This window comes from Hyaena hyaena, unplaced genomic scaffold (assembly GCF_003009895.1).
Source record: "Hyaena hyaena isolate Hyena2069 unplaced genomic scaffold, ASM300989v1 scaffold_155, whole genome shotgun sequence".
NCBI lineage: Eukaryota > Metazoa > Chordata > Mammalia > Carnivora > Hyaenidae > Hyaena > Hyaena hyaena.
This window is the reverse complement of record NW_024080787.1, coordinates 2,910,593-2,930,715: the sequence shown is the minus strand read 5'-3', so window position 1 is coordinate 2,930,715 and position 20,123 is coordinate 2,910,593. Positions and strand designations below refer to the sequence as shown.

The 20,123-nt window shown below is 45.6% G+C and overlaps 1 protein-coding gene across 1 annotated transcript; it reads right to left on the bottom strand.

Moving 5' to 3' along the window:
* Positions 1 to 4,474: 4,474 nt before the first annotated feature.
* Positions 4,475 to 9,713, bottom strand: ZNF597 (zinc finger protein 597). The gene is given in 4 exon segments (XM_039239306.1): positions 4,475 to 5,424; positions 5,426 to 6,174; positions 8,754 to 8,880; positions 9,632 to 9,713. Coding segments are annotated over 4 exon segments (1,290 nt in total). The 5' UTR covers positions 9,665 to 9,713; the 3' UTR covers positions 4,475 to 5,043.
* Positions 9,714 to 20,123: the final 10,410 nt, after the last annotated feature.

Genomic DNA, 20,123 nt, shown 5'->3' with positions numbered 1-20,123 from the left:
CGGACCCGCGACCCAGGTTCTGCGAAGACCACCCTGCGGTGGGTGACGGGGGTGGTTTGCGGGCCCAGCCAGAACAGCGGCCGGGTACCCACCAAAATTAGCACCACAGCCACCCCGGGAGCGCGCAGCCCCACGGCCCTAAGAGGGCACCGGAAGCCAGCGCACGACTTCCTGTTCCCAGCCTGGAGGGCCGCTCTAGCGCGTCTCATCTCGCTGGCCTTCCCGCCGGCCTGTGCTCCGTGACCGCGCAGAACCCTGTGGGAGCCGAACCCAACCGCGCGCGGGCGGCTCGCACCCCCAGCACTGGGCAGGCAGCACCAGGGTGCTCCCCACGTGGCGCGGCCCGAGCTGACGGACTCCGGACCCCGGACCGCCGCGGCGGGGCTCAGGCCAGGAGGGGGCCTCCAAGTCCAGGGCAGTCGCACGGATTCGCGCTGGAATTTTTTTTTTTTTTAATTTTTAATACATTTTTAAAATGTTTTACTTCTTTATTTTTTGAAAAAGAGAGACAGCGTGAGCAGGGCAGAGTCAGAGAGAGAGGGAGACACAGAATCCGAAGCAGGCTCCGGGCTCTGAGCTGTCAGCACAGAGCCCAACACGGGGCTCGAACCCACGAACCATGAGATCATGACCTGAGCCGAAGCCAGATGCTCAACCGACTGAGCCACCCAGGTGCCCCTCGCGCTGGAATTTTCCTCTGTGTTCCGGGGAGCCAACGATTTTTACCTCCATTATTACGTGACTTGAAGTCACTCGTTCACACCCCAAACCACAATCCTGCCAGTCTTCAAAAGTCGCTGCCATCTAAAGCCACTGCGGTGTAAAAGAAAAAGTTCACTTCATTGCCATCACCGAGAATAGCATTTATTAGATGCCGAATCGCATGTCAGATAATCACAGCCTTGTGAGAGTATGCATTCTAGAGCTAAGAGTGATGAGAGAATACACCAAAATTTGTAAAATCAAAACATTAGACAGTATAAGTGCACACAACAAACACTTCTGAGGTATACAAAGGAACTAGAGATTGCAGCATTTTCTCAGGGTTACATAAATGTACATTTATGTTATACTACCCGCCCCTCCGCCCCCCCCCCACCCCAACCCTGAGTGTGTTAATGCAAGGAGGGATGTTGAAAACTAAAAGACAAAAAACAAAAACAAAAACCCTGTGGTCAGATGGGCCATGAAAAGATGGGTAATAATCATCCTGATATTGGATCATTAGCTCAGTCTACAAAACTAAAACAGATGAATAGACATACTTGAAATGGAGATCATTTAGTTATTTTTTAAACAGATGGTCAAAGTAAAAGACTTTACTACTGAAATCCTATATAAAGACAAGTTTAATGAACAATTCAAAATAGACTATTTAGATAAACTATAACCTGCTCTGTACACATGTGCAGTACTGGCAGATTAAGCACAAGTTATGGTATTAGATCATGTAACACGCCGCAGTCATCAGAACAATGCCACGTAATTACGTGGAATCTCAGAAGTCAAAGTCTCAAAACACCATTTACTGTGAAATGTCACTTGTTTTTAATTTTAACTCCCTGTAGACTGGGTTAGTCATTTTCTGTGTTAAATGGGGAGATGTGAATACCCTATTAACTATGGCAACAAAGCTGTAAGCAGAACTATTTTGAGTCCAACTCCTTTGAGATGAACAACTAAATTCCACAATTTCTTTAGTTATAAAATATAAACTGTGGACATCTGAATTCTACTGGAATAATGCTGTCTGTAGCAATGATGGCTGTTAATATGCCCTGATATTCAGGCAATCACGTTAAAAACTTGATACACATTTTTATCTATCCATCAACAACAGAAACCAAATTTGTTCAAAAGTCAATTTCTTTGTACAAAGTTCTCACCCACCATAGTGTGTCAACATCCATGCTGCAGAAGGTAGTGAGTGAACCAACCATCCCTAACAATAAACTGCATTTTTCATCCCTCTATTAACTTTTATCCAGTATTTGTTAATACTAACATAGTTGGCTAATATCTCTGAGTTAAATGACCAACTGTGAAGTCTATTTCCATGAGCTGACACTAAATGGAAGGGTGAAAAAGCCATCATCACACAAACAGCATGGATTTCACTGGTGGACTGACCCTTTCTTCCGACTGGCTGGGCTCAGAGCAGCTTGGTACACATCCACCAAGTGTGCTTCGGTGCAAATGTACAGTAAGGCAACAACGGAAAATATGCCTCTTTTGGAGTAACTGACACTCAAACTTGTTTTGTTTTACGTTTTTTTCTGCCTACTGGTCAATAACAATGATTACTACACCAAAAAGGCATTTTAATTACTCTTCTGTGTATATTACTGTCTTTTTGATGCTATTTTTCTAATTGCTTATGGAGGCTTGGCATAATCTCACAAAATCTAGAGAATAAAGAAAAATGTAAAATCTGAATTTTAATTGTGAAGGAAACCTCATCTGGAAAGGTGACTTCCCACACTGAGGTGCAGAACAGCACCTACGGCATAAACTCTCACCTTCCCCCAAATGGTCTTAGGAGCAAAGGAAAGGATGACAGCTTCCATCTCTTATGTCAGCCCCATCCTGTCCAAGCGCCTTCTAAGCCAGCCTTCCCTACTTACCTTTCTGCAGCATCTGTGCAAGTAGGGGCCTCTTTCCCAATTTCATTCCCCACCCTGCCACTCTGTTCATTCGGCCGAAACAGGAGAGCCCCTAACACGTGATGATGCGCTTCCCACCACTGGCAGAAGCAAGGGAGCTGGCAGATAGTACTCCTCGGTATTCAGCAAAGTATATCCCCAAGTTGGCTGATAAGAAATCCAACGAGAGACCATGTCCACACAATTCTAAGCTCCCCCAAAGACTTGCTGAAGAAAAACCTACAGATGACTTCACTTTTTAATTTAAGACGCAAAAGCTCTAGCAGACCCGTGTTTTATATTGAGTGGAGACAACAGAAACAGAGTCAAGCGTGACCGGAACATTCAGAGCCCAGGGTGTCAACTGTGGATCTGCAAACAAGAAACAAGAACAACAAAAGGGAGGAAAGGAGTGAGCTGGGTTGGGGGTCTCCATTTCCCTTACTCACCAGGAATAGTTTCTTGCCTCTAAATAGTGTTAAGCGCTTACAGCAGTAGCCAGCATCATTTTGTATATTTACTTCTCAATCTGCCGTTCTGTAGTTCTGTAGAAAAACCACATCTTCCAAATACTACTTTCCTAAAGAGGCCTATTGTTGCTCATGGAGTTTCCCAGTCATAACCCCATTTTACGTCATACTTCTATACTATTTAAGTAGAATAAGGCCATTCTCACATCCTGATCAAAAGTCCATTTAAAAACAGCTTCACTGGGGTGCCTGGGTGGCTCAGTCGGTTGAGCGTCCGACTTCGGCTCAGGTAATGATCTCACGGTTTGTGGTTCGAGCCCCACGTCAACAGCCTCTGTGCTGACAGCCAGTTCAGAGCCTGGAGTCTGGTTCAGATTCTGTGTCTCCCTCTATCTTTGACCCTCCCCCACTCATGCTTTCTCTCTCTCTCTCAGAAATAAAAACAAAAAACATTTGAAAAAAAATAAAAACAGCTTTGCTGATAGGTACACCATCAGTTTTGCTTTAAAGAGAAATTGTGTATGACTGTATACTTACAAGACTGACTGAATCTTTAACATTAACAACCAACCCAGTATCTTGCTCCAATATTTGTATGTAACAGCAGTATCTAAAGACTTACATGGTGTCAAGTAGTTTGGTGAAACTCTAAACGTTTTCTATATGTAGTTTTCTTTGGAGATGAAGAGGAAAAAATTTTTTTAAACCAAAACCCAACTTAAACCATAAGGACTGTACTCTGTAGTGTCTGCAATCTCTAATCTGATCACAGGGATGGGAATTTGAACTGGAAGTCTTGGGGGAATCTTTCTGTTGCTTTATAACCACACCTGTAAGCCAGGCTTGGAATGAAGCACAAGGGCAGTGGAGGGGTTCTAGGGTGCGTGTGCATGGGGAAGCCTCCATGCTGACAGACCTCGTCCACCCATCTCAGCCTCCCTAGAGGCCTGCAGCCTCTACACAGATGCCACCACACAATAGTATTGAAGAAAATGCACAGCCTTTAGCATCAGAGGGACCCAAGGTTAAATGCCACCCTCAACACATTGCTCTTTTCATCTTGGGCAAGGTACTGACTTTGACTTTACCCTCTGTGGGCTTCAGTTCCCTCATTTATGAAAAAAGGATAGCCCTTTCTCTGTCAGATTTATCCTGAAGATTAAATTAGGTGATATACCATATTCACCAAACAGCAGTTACTATTATTCATAGAGAGGCAGGTAATGTGCTTCGGTAGGTAAACCCTTTGAGAGAGAACCAAGTATCTTTCACTCGAGTCCAAGCACCAGAAAGGGCTGCAGTCACACTGTCAAAAACTCTTTGCAAATGAGTCAGAAAGGCCAGGGGCATCAGCTCTCAGAAAGGGAACTCCACAGATACTAATTAGCATCATAACCACCAAACTATTTCCATACCAGAAATACAAGCTTCCAAATCACTTCAGAAATTAACACATGAAATATCAGGTCTTAGAACAAATGTTACATTCAGACAGTTACAGCCCCAAAAAAGTCTAACACACAGATGTACTACTTTCCTAGACAGGAGATCTGCAGACCTGGCAAAAAATAAGATAAAATTCTCCTCCTTCTAAAAGTGAACAAACCATGTAAGAAAATTAAAAGAACTCCAGCAAAACTTTCACTTTAATGAAAACTGAATTAAAAAAAAAAAGTTCTGTATCATTATCTGGTTCATACAAATGGTATCTGAACAGTGGGTGAGTTCCTGAGTTAGAATCCTGGCTTCATTCACTGGCGGGGACAGTGATTATGCTCCCTTGGTTCTAAAGTAGAAATCACAGTACCCAAAGCAAGGGTGGGGTGCAGGGCATGGAATGTGTATCAGGTGCCTGGCATGTAAAGGACAACTATTCCCCAGTTTTCAGTACAGATATGGAAAAGCAGAGTGGGAATGCATACTGGCTATATTTACATGGTGGTTTTCTTGTGGGTTTGCTGATGAGTAACAAGATTTCTATTCAACCTGAAACTTTTCTTACACGTGGTACATTTAAAAGGTTCCTCTCCTGTGTGGCTCTTCCGGTGGCATGCAAGCTCTGAGTCCAAAATAAAGCTTTCTGCATTTGTTTTACGTTGATGGGGCTTTTCCCCTCTGTGAATGCTCTGATGCGAAATAAGCTCAGAGACACGGAGGAAGGTCATCATGCACTCGGGACATTTTAAGGGTTTGAATTTTGAGAACAAAAGCAAATTTTCCCCGCAGTCACCAAAGTGTTCAGAGTCATCCTCAGAGTCGTCCTCATGGCCCTGCGTGGGGAGGACAGGGTGTGAGGGCTGCTCACACTGAGCACTTCACACACTGAGCATACCGGTCCTGGGTGGCTGACATGTGCGTTTCCTTGTGCAAAGCAAGATTTGTTTTCTGACCAAAACATTTACAACAGTCGGTACATTCATAAGCTTTTTTGGCAGCATGGGCTTTCTGATGCTGTGACAATCCTGGGAGCCACATAAAACCTCTCCCACAGATGCCACATGTGTGGGGTTTCTCCTTTATGCAGATATTCGTGTGCCGAGACAGATGTGAGTGCTGGCGGAAGCTGCTGCCACCCTCAGCACACTTACAAGGCTTCTCGCCAGTGTAGATTCTCCTGTGTGTCCTTAGGTTGGCTCTGTGATTGAAAATCTTCCCACAGTCACCACATTTATACTTTTTCTGTCCTGACTGAGTTCTCTGATGCAAAACAAGGCATGAATTATCATTGAAGCTTTGGTCACATTCAGGACATGTATATAAATCTCCAGCTTCTTCCCTAGGAAATTCAAGAATTTCAGAAAGTGCTGTAGTTCCCAAACACTGAGAAAGTTCTATGAATGGGGTATGGTTTTCAATGGTAACCGATAGGCTTATGAACCTTTTCTTGCAAGCAGGAGTTCCACCTGATCCTCTCCTTTCAGAGTCTCTACCTTCAGTGTCAGAAGATTTTTCTGGGTAACCGAGAAGGGGCACAGCAACGGAGGAGTTTTCTGGGGCAAGTTCTTCAACTCCTGTAGAGTCTAGATTTAAATGCTGAGTAATCTCAGTCTTGCCTTCCGCTCCTGCTGATAAAAACAAAACAAAGCAAAATATAGACAGCACCCTCAAGCGGTACTGGGGAAAGAAGAAGCTAGTTACACAGAGAACCAAGAAACTGTGGATGGCTTATCCTAGAACCCAGACACGGACACTATACAAAATCAGGCCAGCAGCCTCTACTGGCTTCCCCAGGGATCCGGTTGTAGGTAAGCCAGTGAAGGGAGGAAGGAGAAAAGAGCTATAACTAAGTCAGGGTCCAGTGGGATAGGAACTGAGGGCAGTCTTGGTACACATGGTCTATTGGGGGTTTCCGGTTAGTCTCCTGAGTCTGAACTTTTCATCATTTATGTTGAATGACACCACATAAATAATGAGCAACCAAAATTGGAACAGAGACTTGGGTTCATATTTAAGAGAGAAAAAGAGCAAGTGAGGATTTTTCTACCTAGCAGAGAAACACTGTGGTTATTAGAAATAGTTTTATTGTCACTAGGAGAGTTCTTGAAAATTTCTTTACCTCTCCCTGAGGAAAGATCAATGCAGAGCTGCCAGGCATACAGCAGCTAAATAGTAACCAATCTCACTCCTAGGATAGCTAACAAACCTGGGCCTGCCATAAAGCATTCCCTTTTTTTTTTTTTTTTAATTTTTTTTTTAATGTTTTATTTATTTCTAGGAGAGAGAGAGAGACAGCATGAGCAGGGGAGGGTCAGAGAGAGAGGGAGTCACAGACTGAAACAGGCTCCAGGTTCTGAGCTGGCAGTCAGCCCAGAGCCCGACACGGGGCTCGAACCCACGAACCGCGAGATCATGACCTAAGCGAAAGTCGGACGCTTAACTGACTAAGCCACCCAGGCGCCCCAAGCATTCTCTTTTTTTATTATTAATTTTTTAACGTTTATTTATTTTTGAGAGACAGAGAGATAGAGCATGAGCAGGGGAGGGGCAGAGAGCAAGAGGGAGACACAGTCTGAAGCAGGCTCCAGGCTCTGAGCTGTCAGCACAGAGCCAGGTGCAGGACTCAAACTCATGGACCACGAGATCATTACCTGAGCCGAAGTCAGATGCTTAATCGACTGAACCACCCAGGTGCCCCCAAAACATTCCTTTTTAACATTTGTCCAAATATTCTTAATTTATAAAGCCAGCATGTCAATACAAAAGGAGTCTTTCTTTTTTTTTTTTTTAAAGGATTTTTAAAAATGTTTTATTTATTTCTGAGAGAGAGAGAGAGAGAGAGACAGCATAAACAGGGGAGGGTCAGAGAGAGAGGGAGACACAGAATCTGAAACAGGCTCATGGCTCTGAGCTGGCAGTTAGCACAGAGCCCAACACGGGGCCTGAACCCACGAACCGTGAGATCATGACCTGAGCCGAAGTCGGTCGCTTAACCAACTGAGCCACCCATGCGCCCCAAAAGGAGCCTTTCCTTCTGGAGAAACAGCCCTATGATTGCTCCAGTGCACTGCCTAGAAAGGGTTTCTGGGTTGCAGTGCAGTGTAGGAATCCAAATGATACCTCATGGTTTTGCTGATTTGAGGAGACCAAATTCAGGGATGCCAAGATGGCTAGAATTTGACAGCAAAATACTGGGGATGAGACAGGTGCCCAGGCAGAGCTCTGGGCACCTAGATAGGGCCCCCTTAAGACTTTGGCTGAGTATTAACTTTTAAGTGCATATGCGAAAACTACCCCAACTGGAAAAAAGAATCATCAAAAAGGGACAGAACAAGCTTCAGAGTTCACATAATAGTCCAATAGTTCATGTTCCCAACAGCCAAAGAGGAACACACAAGGTTCTGGGTAGTATCTTCAAAAAGACTCCCTTAGCAGCAGGTCAAATCACCCCTAGACTAAAGGTTGCTCTAAAGGCTGCTCTGAATACACCCCAACAAAGCAAAAAGCAAGCCCTGAAAGGATCATACTGATCCCAAATAACTTAAATGCAAAGTCCAAAAACATTTTAAAAAATACAACAAAAGCCAACATTGACAACATAAAACTGACAATGTCCAGCATCCAATCAAAAATTATTAGACATGTAAAGCAGCAGAAATCTATGACCCATAAGTAGGAGCAAAATCAATGAACAGAAACAGATCTAGAATTGACATGGCAAAAATAGTAGAAAGAATGTTAGAATAGCTATAACTGATATGATATAGTTCCCATAGTCAACCCTAGTCAGAGACAAACACCACTCAGGCATGGGAACATTTCTGTATACATTCCCCTTAGGTGATAAAGGCATAGCACCGCTTTAGGAGTAAATTATTTTTGAATCTTTAACAAATGATAATAACCTACACTCATGAGGTTTTGCAAGTAAAACTGTGAATTGACTATAACAAATGTTTGGGAAGATTACTAGGTACTGTCATGTCTCATGCAAAACCAGAGTCACTGTACTAGATTGGATTTTTTTGTCTTAAAAAATCATCTCATCCTTTGAAAATCGCACTGTCATGGAAGTTCTTATCATATCCACACAGATCACCTAGAGGTGGGCCCCACTGCCCCATACCAACATGTGAATAAGACATGAAATCCTGTTCCTAGAACTGACCAAAATTACAAAGTGCAGGAAAAACAACTGCCTTACCCATCAAGGCCATATCCTCGGAACACTCCTGTGCAGTGTCTCTGCTGAGGGGCCTCTGGGCAGAGTGCAGACTCACACACTCCTCTTGAGAAAAAAACACAGCCAGATCCTCAAACAGCATTGGTCCCTGAAACAACATGAGAGCCCATCTCAGGACAAGAGTCCCCAAGGCCACCCCCTCACTCAGTGTACGCTGGGAAGAGCTAGAAATATTAGACCACGAAGAAAGAAAGGGGCTTTGTGTAAAAGGTTTCTGAGTGCTGAGGATGTGTATACATGGGTTCTAAGACGGGCGGGGGAGTGGTGCAAATGGCTGAGTGAAAATAGACATAATTTTTGAGGCAGTGGTATAAGATCTAGACAGTGAACTGTGAGAAGTTCTAGAAGAGACTTCTACTCCTTGCTAGTCTCTCCTCCTTCCACGTGACAGTCACTGCTAAGCTCTCTTTAGAATCACATCCAGGCCCAGTCCTTCGTTCAGTTCACCAGTCTTATACACCAATAGAGCCTCCATGTGATTAAGAATCACCTGGGGTTTTGTTTGTTTGTTTGTTTTGGTGTTTATTCGAAAGGTGTGGGGTGACCCTAGAAATCTGCAGTCGGAGTAGCATTCCAGAAAGATACTTTGAGATACTCTGTTATAGCCTTCACCAATGGGCCCTGCTCCCAGTTGGTGGTTCAGAAAGGTAAGATTTTGATAAGCCATTTCTCCCAAGCGCCAGGTCTACGAACAAAGACAGCTTGGTCAAAAGACTTTTGGGGGTCTCAGGAGCCCTCCCACCGAGAGGGGGCATTCCTAAGCCTCTTCCAAAGGAGGGGGGGCAGAGGAAGGGAAATATCGAGAGGAACGGGGACCCCGGGACGGGACCAGCTCTTACCTGGGCCCCGGTTGTTGGGAGCGTGGACGCCATCTCGGGGGGGTGGGAATGCCTTCCTCAAGTCGACACACTGACTTCGGGACAGATCTGGGAGGGGAGAGAATAACCTTCAGAGGGACCAATTGGCTGCAAATGGCTACGCTCCCAGGGCTCCCTCGCTTTCCACCCCTTTAAAACCTGAGCCGACGGCTCCTCTCCGCGGCTCAGCCTCGGAGGGGCCGATCCTGGGCCGGCCAGGTACTACCTACTGCTGTGAGACTAGAGATCCTAGAAAGTGTCCGGTACTCGGAGAGAACGAGCAGAGGTTAACGCCCCACTGACTCTCCAGACCTATAGCCCAACCCACTGCTAGGCTCCCACGCCCCTTTAAGCCCGAGCTGCGGGGAAAGCCACCGGAAACGGCACGCCCCCAAGCCTTTACGAAACTGTGCCCTGTGATTGGCTAGCGTTACCCCCGAAGGGACAGTCCTTCTCGTGCGTTGACCAATCGAGCCCGTGAAAGGAGGACAGATGGCTCACTGAGCATGCTGGGAAATGTAGTTTTTATCCATCTCTCGAAGCTTGCATTTCCGGTTCCGCTGCCTGGGTCTCCCGGGTGAGCTCCTGACCGCTTACCTGCCGGCAGGTAAGTGAATAGGTAGAGTAAGAAGAGTTAGGGTGACTCCGGAGCGACGTAACCTTTTAGGGAATAAGGAAAGCAAGACAAGGAGACTCCAGAACCCAAAAGACTGTCGGCACTGAAATGTGGGTTCGAGCGGCAGTGCCCTGTGGATCCGAAACGCGGGTCCGGACGGGGTGAGGTGAGGGAGTTTCCCGGAGTGCAGATCCTAGTCTTGGCCTGAGCAATCAAGCCCGCTGTATCTGGGGCGGACTGTGTGGCGGTGGAATGAAAAGGGGTGTCTTCTGCGTGGACAGAGTTCAGATCAGCTACGGCCGGGTCGCTAGTCTCGCGTCCGTTGTATTCTTGTAGCCTCTGGCTGCAGCTCAGCTGAGCCAAATCGGGCTCAGCCACAGCGGACCTCAAGCGGGAAGAGAGCCTTTGGCCTGCTTCGTGAGACACGCATGCCTCTTGATCCCTCACATTCGTCATGCCCCATTGTAAATATTTTACACTTTACTGAGAGCCGTCGTGTAGGGATTTGGAATTGAAACTTGAGCTCTGTCCCAAGCTTTGCCACTAATTGCTTGTGTTATCTTGGTCAATATACAATTTTGCTTTTCTCAGCTGCGAAGAGCTCCGAATGCTTTTTCTCATGGGGTAGTTTCAGATTCGTTGTCAGTTTACAATGGTGTCAACATACAAAGGTAAAAAAACGATGATAAGATGATAATAGAAAACTCTGGGTAAGTCTCAGTATATTTTCTTATTCTGGTGCCAAGCATGTGCCTGTAGCTAAAAGGTTACTCAAGAAGTGGTTGCGTGGTTATTGGAGCAATATTATTGGAATTGGCCAAATAAGTAGTGGGAAAGGGAGGAATTAGCCAGGTAGGATAGTTTCAGGTGCAAGTAACAGAAAACCTAACAAAACTCTGTTCAAAAGTAGGACAGGTAAAGGTTGGTTAATTCAGTTTCTCAGTGACACCATCAAGTCCCAATGCTTCCATATTTCTCCTCTGCCATTCTTAGCATGTTGGTGAAAGTGGCAATGGAATCCATATAATACATGCAGATGTGCATTGTACCAGGTACCTACCTATCCTAAACCAGTCATTCTCAAGAGTGAAAAGACTATAGCTACCATAATTGTTTTTGATCAACCATGGTTCACCAACTAGCACTGGCGGAAGGGCCCACCTTCCCTTGGCCATTACTCTCACAAAATCATGGCTCTGTTAGAAAAGAAAAAGAAATAAGTAGAACAGATGTAAAAGAGGTAACTAAGAGCATCTGCCACAAATGACATCTATTGACAGCAAAGTGCTAGCCCTTCTGGGAATGGGTTGCAAAAGAGGTATTTAGGGGTCCCAGGAGGAAGGAGGAAGTTGGTGAAAGCAGAGGTGGAAGGACAAACTTAACTTACATGCTAGACCAATCCAAAGCAGAAATGTGGAAGAAGAGCTAACAGCCTGGTACATGGAGGTCTAAACTAAAAGCACATTCATCATAGGATCATGGTAGTGCTCAAGTAGTTTTCCTTCCCCCTCTTCCTTTGGGCTTATATTTAATGCTATTCTTATATCAAGGATATCTCCTTCAGGGCTCACATTCTCTTGATTTTGATTTCTGGCCCTTTCACCAAGAACAAGAAGCTGTCGTGGCACTTTCCTTTGAACTTTGGTCTCATTACAAAGATATAAACACAGTTTCCAATGACCAGAGTGCAGTTGTAGTATTAACTCAATGAATAACCAGAGAGAGAGGGCTACCTCTGAAATGGGAGACAAAACAAAATCTTCCCTAGACCTTCTAACTACCAAAACTAAGCAAGTAGATTAAGAAGGGGGCTTGAAAGCTTGTGAGGCACCTCTGTGGCTCAGTTGGTTAAGCGTCTGACTCTTGATTTTGGCTCAGGTCATGATGTCATGGTTCATGGGATTGAGCCCTGTGTTTGGCTCTGTACCAACAGCATGGAGCCTGCTTGGGATTCTCTCCCTCTTTTTCTCTGCCCCACCCTCACTCATGAACATACACTCTCTGTCTCAAATAAATAAACATGAAAAAAATTTTTGATAGACCACAAGCAGGGTAGGGGCAGAGAGAGAGGGACAGAGGATCAAAGGCAGACTCTGAGCTGATGGCAGCAAGCCCGATGAGCTTGGACTCAAGAACCATGAAATTACAACCTGAGCTGAAGTTGGATGCTCAACCAGCTGAGCCTCCCAGGTGTCCCAATAAATAAGCATTTTTAAAAAACAGGGATACAGAGGCACCTGGTAGCCTGCTTCAGATTCTGTGTCTCCCTCTGCCCCTTCCCCACTCGCACTCTGTGTCTCTCTCTCTCTCTCAAAAGTAAGATAAAAATAAAGCAAAAAATAAAACAGGGATACAAAACTATGGAAAATAAGATCATTTAAAATGTACTGAAGAGAGCAATAAGGAGACATGCAAATGTTGAGTGTTCATCTTGGGTTGGTGGGCAAATGGTAATTTTTCCCTCTTTATGCTCTATATTGTTGTTATTGCAGTGGGTATGTATTTCTTCCAAAATTAGCACAGTAATTAAGGCAGGAGTTTGGAGTTGGGCTGTGTAGGTTGAAATTGCTCCCAACACTTGAACAACTCTAACATTTTGGATTCATTATTTAACCTCTCAAGGCCTCAGTTTCCATAGCTGCAAAATAGGAACAATGAAGATAACTACCTCATGTCCTTGTTGGGACGATTAAATGAGATACTGTGTCACATAACACCTGAGCATAATAGAAGTGCTCAGAAAATATGAGCTTTATAATTGAAAAGTTTTTTTTTTTTTTAAGTCAATTTATTTATTTTAAGAGAGACAGAAACCACGTGAGTGGGGAGGGGCAGGGAGAGAGAAAATCCCAAGCATGCTCTGTGCTCCCAGCACAGAGCACAACATGGGGCTCGAACTCATGAAATCACAAGATCATGACCTGAGCTAAAACCAAGACTTGGATGCTTAACCAACTGAGCCACCCAGGTATCCCTGAAGAGGTTTTTAAATAAAATTATATTTGTCCTTTAGCAATTAGATACATCGTTGTAGTCCACACCAAGCTTCCTGAAGTGATGTGTTTCCCAGGAACTTGGGAGGAGAATTAAGGCTGAACTTTGAGGATTAAACTGAGAAAATGGAGATGAAATCATGTTTCTATACAAAAAAAGAAGTAACCTTAAGCAAAGCCTGGAAAGTTCATCAAGTTCTGATTTACGGGTCTGAAAAGAAATGTGCTTCCAGAGGGGCCTAGTCGGAGTGGAACCAAGAGGAAGAAGAGTCAGCAAGAGTCTGGCACCCTCCTGGCACTGCCCAGACAAAGCAACGTTGAACGTGTGGGGCAAGCATTCCTGACACCAGAGAAGCTCTCCCTTAAGATTCTGTGTTTCCGTTCCTTGTATACCCTGTTCACCAAGAACTTTCTGATTAGCAATTTAGCTTCCCAGGAACACTGAAAGAGGAAGAGATGTCTGTAGCAGAGATACGAGGATTCCAGTGACCCTTAACCATAAACACGTGACCCAGTATTTGGCTTCAGCCTCAGTCTTTGTGAGTCTGAGCTGTAACCCCAGTCTTAGGGTACACTGATGATATAAATGGAGAACCAGGGGCGCCTGGGTGGCTTAGTCAGTTAAGCGTCTGACTTTCGCTCAGGTCATGATCTCGCGGTTCGTGGGTTCGAACCCCGCGTCGGGCTCTGTGCTGACTGCCAGCTCAGAGCCTGGAGCCTGTTTCAGTCTGTGACTCCCTCTCTCTCTGACCCTCCCCTGCTCACGCTGTCTCTCTCTCTCTCCTAGAAATAAATAAAAACATTAAAAAAAAATAAATAAATGGAGAACCAGACTCTCCCAGTACGCTGGCCTGACCCTCTGAGACCAGGCCAAGTGGCCAGTGATTGTTCTCTGCTACCTCTTTCTTGGTTCTGTGGCAGCAAGCCGCAGCATCCTTGGTAACTCAGTGGACATGCTTGCAGCACTGTACAGCAGAAGGCAGTTTCTCTGGGAGCAAAATATTTGGTTCTTGGTGGTAGTGGCTTTGACCCATGAAAATGTTAATAAGCCCTGGCTATGAATCAGAATAATCTCCCCCACCTCAAGCCAGTCTCATGGAGCTTTTCCTCTCCTGAGAGTGCTCCCAGAATGGTCCAGAGTCCTCTCAGGCCAAGCAGATTCTGGTGAGTAAGCTTACCATCTGTAGGCTTATTCATGAACAAGGTTTCTGCTCCTGGGACCCTTGGTAAAATGTTTGCAGGGTCTTCATGGAAAGCCTGCTTTTGGAAACCCGGCTCTCCTCCTGGGTGGGTCAGGAAAGTGTGATCCTAGAGAAGGTGTCACGGTCTGTAAAATGGGGACAAACATGCCTACTTCTGTGTGCTTGTTGGGAAGCATCCAAGGACCCTCAGGAAGAGCTGTGATACAGGGTGGAGCACATGACAGACACCTAGCAAGTATGTGTTCACTCACAGTTTGTTTTAAAAGTCCCACTGTCCTGGGCTCCTGAGTGGCTCAGTTGGTTAAGCGTCCGACTTTCTTTTTCTCAGAATGTTTATTTATTTATTTTGAGAGTGAGAGAGCAAATATGACTGGGGGAGGGGCAGAGAAAGAGGGAGAGAGAGAATCCCAAGCAGGCCCCATGCTGTCAGCACAGAGCCCAGAGCAGGGCTCAAACTCACAAACTGTGATCCTGACAGCCCAAATCAAGAGTCAGATGCTTAACCAGCTGAGCCACCCAGGTACCCCTAGCTGTGTCCCACTCTTGATCTCAGCGCGGGTCTTGATCTCAGGGTCATGACTTTCAAGTCCCATCGTCCTGTGTAACTACCTCTCTGGAAATCCTTATCAGACCATCTTGTAATCCTACATATTCTCAAAGGCAGAGAAGGCATCTCAGTCACCATTTGTACCCGCTGCTCCTGGCATGGTGCCCAGGTCTCTTTAAGTACGGGGAAAAGTAAGGAAAAGAATCCAGTATCTTAAGCTCAGCCCTTCTGTCACTCAAACTTGCTTTTTATTTGTGAAAATATCATGTCGCTTGTTCATGTAAACAAGATCCCTGAGAGGATACCAGCATCCTGGGAGTAGCGGTTATCTGGAGAGCTCTGGCACTCAGAGTCAGAAAGAGGGAGACCTGCTTGTCACCGTATCCCCTTCGGTTGTGCTTCTGAGAACGTACCATGGGCATGCACACTTCTCAAAAGTTTATCTCAGGAGATCACCCACCCCCCAGTTAAACGAAAACCAAAACAGCATGTTGGACACATCTGTGAAAATCAGATAAAGAGGAAATATTAATGGTTACTAAAAATAGGAAAACGTGATTGCACTCACCAAGAAATGCACATTAAAATAATGAGATCTTTTCACCTAGATGAGATCTTTTCACCTAGATGCAGAGAGGTAAGGATAATACCCCATGTTGGTGAGGCTGTGGGACAGGAGCGTTCTCACTTTTGGTGTCAGAATAAACTAGTAAGACTGTTCTGGCACGGGTTTATTTCCAAACTGAAATGTGGCCAATTAAAAATAATTTTGGGGCGTCTGGATGGCTCAGTTAAGTGTTAGACTCTAGGTTTCAGCTCAGGTCATGACCTTGTGGTTTTGTGGGTTCAAGCCCCACTGTCAGTAATGAAGCCTACTTGGAATTCTCTCTCCCTTCCCCTCCCCCACTTGCACTGTCTCTTTTTCTCTCAAAATAAATAAACTTAAAAGATAATTTTATCCAATATTCAAGCAATTTTCCCTAAAGAAATAATACGGAGGCAGCTGGATGCCTCAGTCGGTTGAGTATCCAACTCTTGATTTTGGCTCCGGTCATGATCCCAGGGTCATGGGATGGAGACCCGTGTCTGGCTCTGCACTGAGCATGGAGCCTGCTTGGGATCATCTCTCTTTCTCTCTCTGCCCCTCTCTCTCTTAAAAAAAAAGTAATACAATAAAGAAAAGAATAATAATCTGAAATGTGTGCACGTTTCTGTACAAAGTTGTTAGTTGCAATACTAATACTGTTTATAACCTTATTGTGTGGGTATTGCTGGCGAAACCCAATCTCTGGCCCCTGCAATCCCCTTCCCCAACCTTAGTCCATCTACTGACAGACTAGTGAGTAGGGCCCGAGGTACGTACTATCACCCAGGATTGGTATAAGGGAGTAGTACCCAACTTTGTTCCTCAATGGGCCAGATGAGAACCTGGGGACCAGAGGGGAGACGTGAAAATTTACATGCCTTGATTTCTGGAGAGATCTTGACCTTGGAGATTCATAGAACAATGAGTATGTATTACTTCCAAAATTAGCAGAGTGATTAAGCCAGGGCTTGGAAGGGCAGAGCCAGCCCATGTGGATGGTAGCCCATGTGGATGCTCACTCTGGCCCAGAGAAGCCTGATTACCTCCCTGTCTCTAAGGCTGGGAGAGAGTTTTGGAGCAGAGGAGGCAGGAATTGAGGGTTTCCCTTCATGTGCTCCCTGGAGTACTGCCTCTGCTTGGCAGCTTGCATTGTGGCTAATCTGCAGGAATAGAGATTGCTGGCTCTCCTCAAGGGGTAGTACCTCTAGAAATCTCTCGGCTAGACCCATGGCCAGGGCTGTAAAGAGCCATGAGGAGGCAAGAGGAAAATAATAGTACACCCGAAGAGGCCTTGCAGCCCGAGGGAGGAGGAACAGACCAGATTCTCAGAATAGGCAGCTCCTGGTGAAACAGAAGCAGAAGAGACAGATAACCACGCTACCCAAATCACTGAGCCAAGAGAGAAGGAGCTGACCTTAATTGATTAAACCAACTAGGGACCATTTGGGGGGGTGGAATGTTTTTGTTAAGAGGACAACTATTTTGAATAATCCTTGTAGCAATACATAGTATCCTTGTCCTGAGAGTAAAAGAGATCCTGTGTTAGAAGCTTAACACAGTGCTTGGCAAATAGTAAGACTTGGGAAAATACTTATTTTCTCACTTGTGTTCAGAGAAAGTGTTTTTAGGGGCATCTGGGTGGCTCAGCTGGTTAAGCATCCAACTTTGGCTTAGGTTGTGATCTCATGGCTTGTGAGTTTGAGCCCTGCCTCAGGCTCTGTGCTCTCCAGCTCTGAGCCTGGAGCCTGAAGCCTGCTCCAGATTCTGTGTCTCCCTTTCTCTCTACCGACCCCCCTCATTCACCAACCATGAGATCATGACCTGAGTCAAAGTCGGGCGCTTAGCCGACTGAACCACCCAGACACCCTGACAGTTCATCTTAAAGTACTGTGCATAGAACCATAGACACAACAGAAAGTTTATTTCTGTCATGACACTGAGAATGCTTCTCAGACTGTAATGTACATACTAATCACCTAGGGATCCTGTTAAATGCAGGATTGGTTAAATGCAAATTCTGATTCAATCAGGGTGAGGCCTGAGGTTCTATATTTTTAACAAGTTCTCAGGTGATGGTACAGCTGCCGGCCCCCAGACCACACTTTGAATAGCAGGGATGAGGTAGGGTTTTGCTTCTCCTGTGTGACTGAAGGGGTTGACCGCTGCATCCATTTCCCATGGATGGGAACACAGGGAAAGGGGAGAGAGAAGAAGAGGAAAGTAAGCAATTTCCTATTTTTAACCCCAACTTTCTATTAAAAAAAAGATTCAAACGTTCTGAATATTTTTTTAAGCATTTTTAAAATGTTACTGATTTTTGAGAGAGAGAGAGAGAGAATGAATGGGGAAGGGCAGAGAGAGAGATGGAGACACAATCCGAATCAGGCTCCAGGCTCTGAGCTGTCAGTACAGAGCCAGAAGCAGGGCTGGAACTCACGAACCATGAGATCGTGACGTGAACCGAAGTTGGACACTTAACCAACTGAGCCACCCAGGGGCCCTATCAAACTTTTTGAATACTTGGAAGAATAAAGCAGCAAATACCTGTGTACCTGCCACTTAGCTTCACCAATTGTTAACATTTAAGCAATTTCCTTTTAAGGACATGACACAGAAGTTGCCTATGTCACTTTCACTCTTGTCCATTTAATAAGTTTGGCATATAGCCTCACCTTCCAACAAGGGAGGCTAAGAAATACAAGCCTACCTTGACAGCTGGCTGTAGGAGAAGAAAGTGATGTGGGACAAGAGGCAGTACACGGCAATTAGCCACCTTTGACACACTGACTTGCTAAATCTTATAATCAGTGGATCTTGAAGATGGATTCTGGGGGCACCTGGGGGGCTCAGTCGACTGGGCGTCCAACTTTGGCTCAGGTCCTGATCTTGCAGTTTGTGAGTTCGAGCCCCGCATTGAGCTGTCTGTGCTGACAGCTCAGAACCTGGAACCTGCTTCAGATTCTGTCTCTCTGCCCTACCCTTGTTCACTCTCTGTCTCTGTCTCAAAAATGGATGGGCATTAAAAAAAGAAAGTGGAGGGGCACCTGGGTGGCTCAGTCGGTTGAACATCCACCTCTTGATTTGGGCTCAGGTCGTGATGAGTCCCTGTCAGGCTCCGTTCTGTCGGCTTGGGTTTCTCTCTCTCTTTCTACTTCTCTCTGCCCCTCCCCTGCTCACGCTCACTTTCTCTCTCAAAATAAATAAACTTAAAAAAAAAAAAACCACCCAACCTGTAACTATGCAGAGCTGTAAAGAGTATTATGCTGATTTTCATTTTGTCCAAGAGTTATTTTCAGCTTTCTTAAAAACAAAACAAAAAACAGGACCTTACAGAAACTACAAAAAGGAAATATAGGGGTGCTTGGGTGGCTCAGTCAGTTGAGGCTCTGACTTTGGCGCAGGTCATGACCTTCCAATTTGTGGGTTTGAGCCCTGTAGTGGGCTCAGTGCTGACAGCTTAGAGGCTGAAACCTGCTTCGGATTCTCTGTCTCCAGCTCTATCTGCCCCTCCCCTGCTTATGTTCTGTCTCTCTCTCTTTCAAAGCTAAATTAACATTAAAAAAAAAAAAGGAAATATAAATACAGGTTGCTTTACATAAATCAAGATTCCACCAGCCACTACACATCATATGCCGACAACAACGGATTATTCCGTTGTTTTGTACTTCACTGCTATACTACTGGATCTATTTATACCAATTACCTTTAAAACTTTTAAAAATAACTTTTTCCTTTTCAAAATGCTGAAAGAATATGCTTTTAACTTTTCTAAGATTGTGTTATTTTTATTTAGACTTTTAATGTGTGATTACTTTTATCCACTTGGATATAAATTAAAAGGTGAATCGTCTTAGCCTTTGGATTTAAGCACATCCTACTTATTCCATCCTTTGGCTTTGGGGACCATTTTTATTTGAAGACAAAGAATAAATTCCTGCTTTAAAGTTACTGCAAAATTTTGCTCGGCATGGTTCCCTATTAACAAAACTTGAGTTCGATCTTGAGATATAGAGCCTCCTGTCCCTTCAGTGCGACCGACCCCTGCCCATTGGCACGGCGACAGTTCTCAACAACAGCCTTTGTGAAGAGACAGGCTGGCTGCAGGCCGTGTCGCCAGGCAGGGAGCTAAATGCCGGCCGGTAGGGTCCGGGCATCCATGCTTCCCTGGCTCGACGCGCCGCCAGGCGCCGGAAAAGCCCGAGCCTCAAGCCCAACCGAGGGGAGCGTTAGCCCAGGACTGCCGGGCAGAGAGCAATCCTAGTCTCCAGAGCTCGGGTGTGTGTGCGCGGGGTGCTCCGTCGGCCCCCAAAGGCCCGAGCAGGCCAGCTCCCACCAGAGTTGCGCCACGCCGGGGACGTCGGGGGCGCTCAGGTTGTAGCCAGCTTCGGCGGCGCCTGCGCCGGCGCCAGGCCTCACGGGAAGCCTGCCCGCTCCTAAGATGGCGGCGGCGGCTTCAGGCGTCGTCGTCATCGTCGTCGTCGTCGGGCGGTGGCGCCGCCACGTGGGCGCCGGTGGCCAATGGGCTTCCAG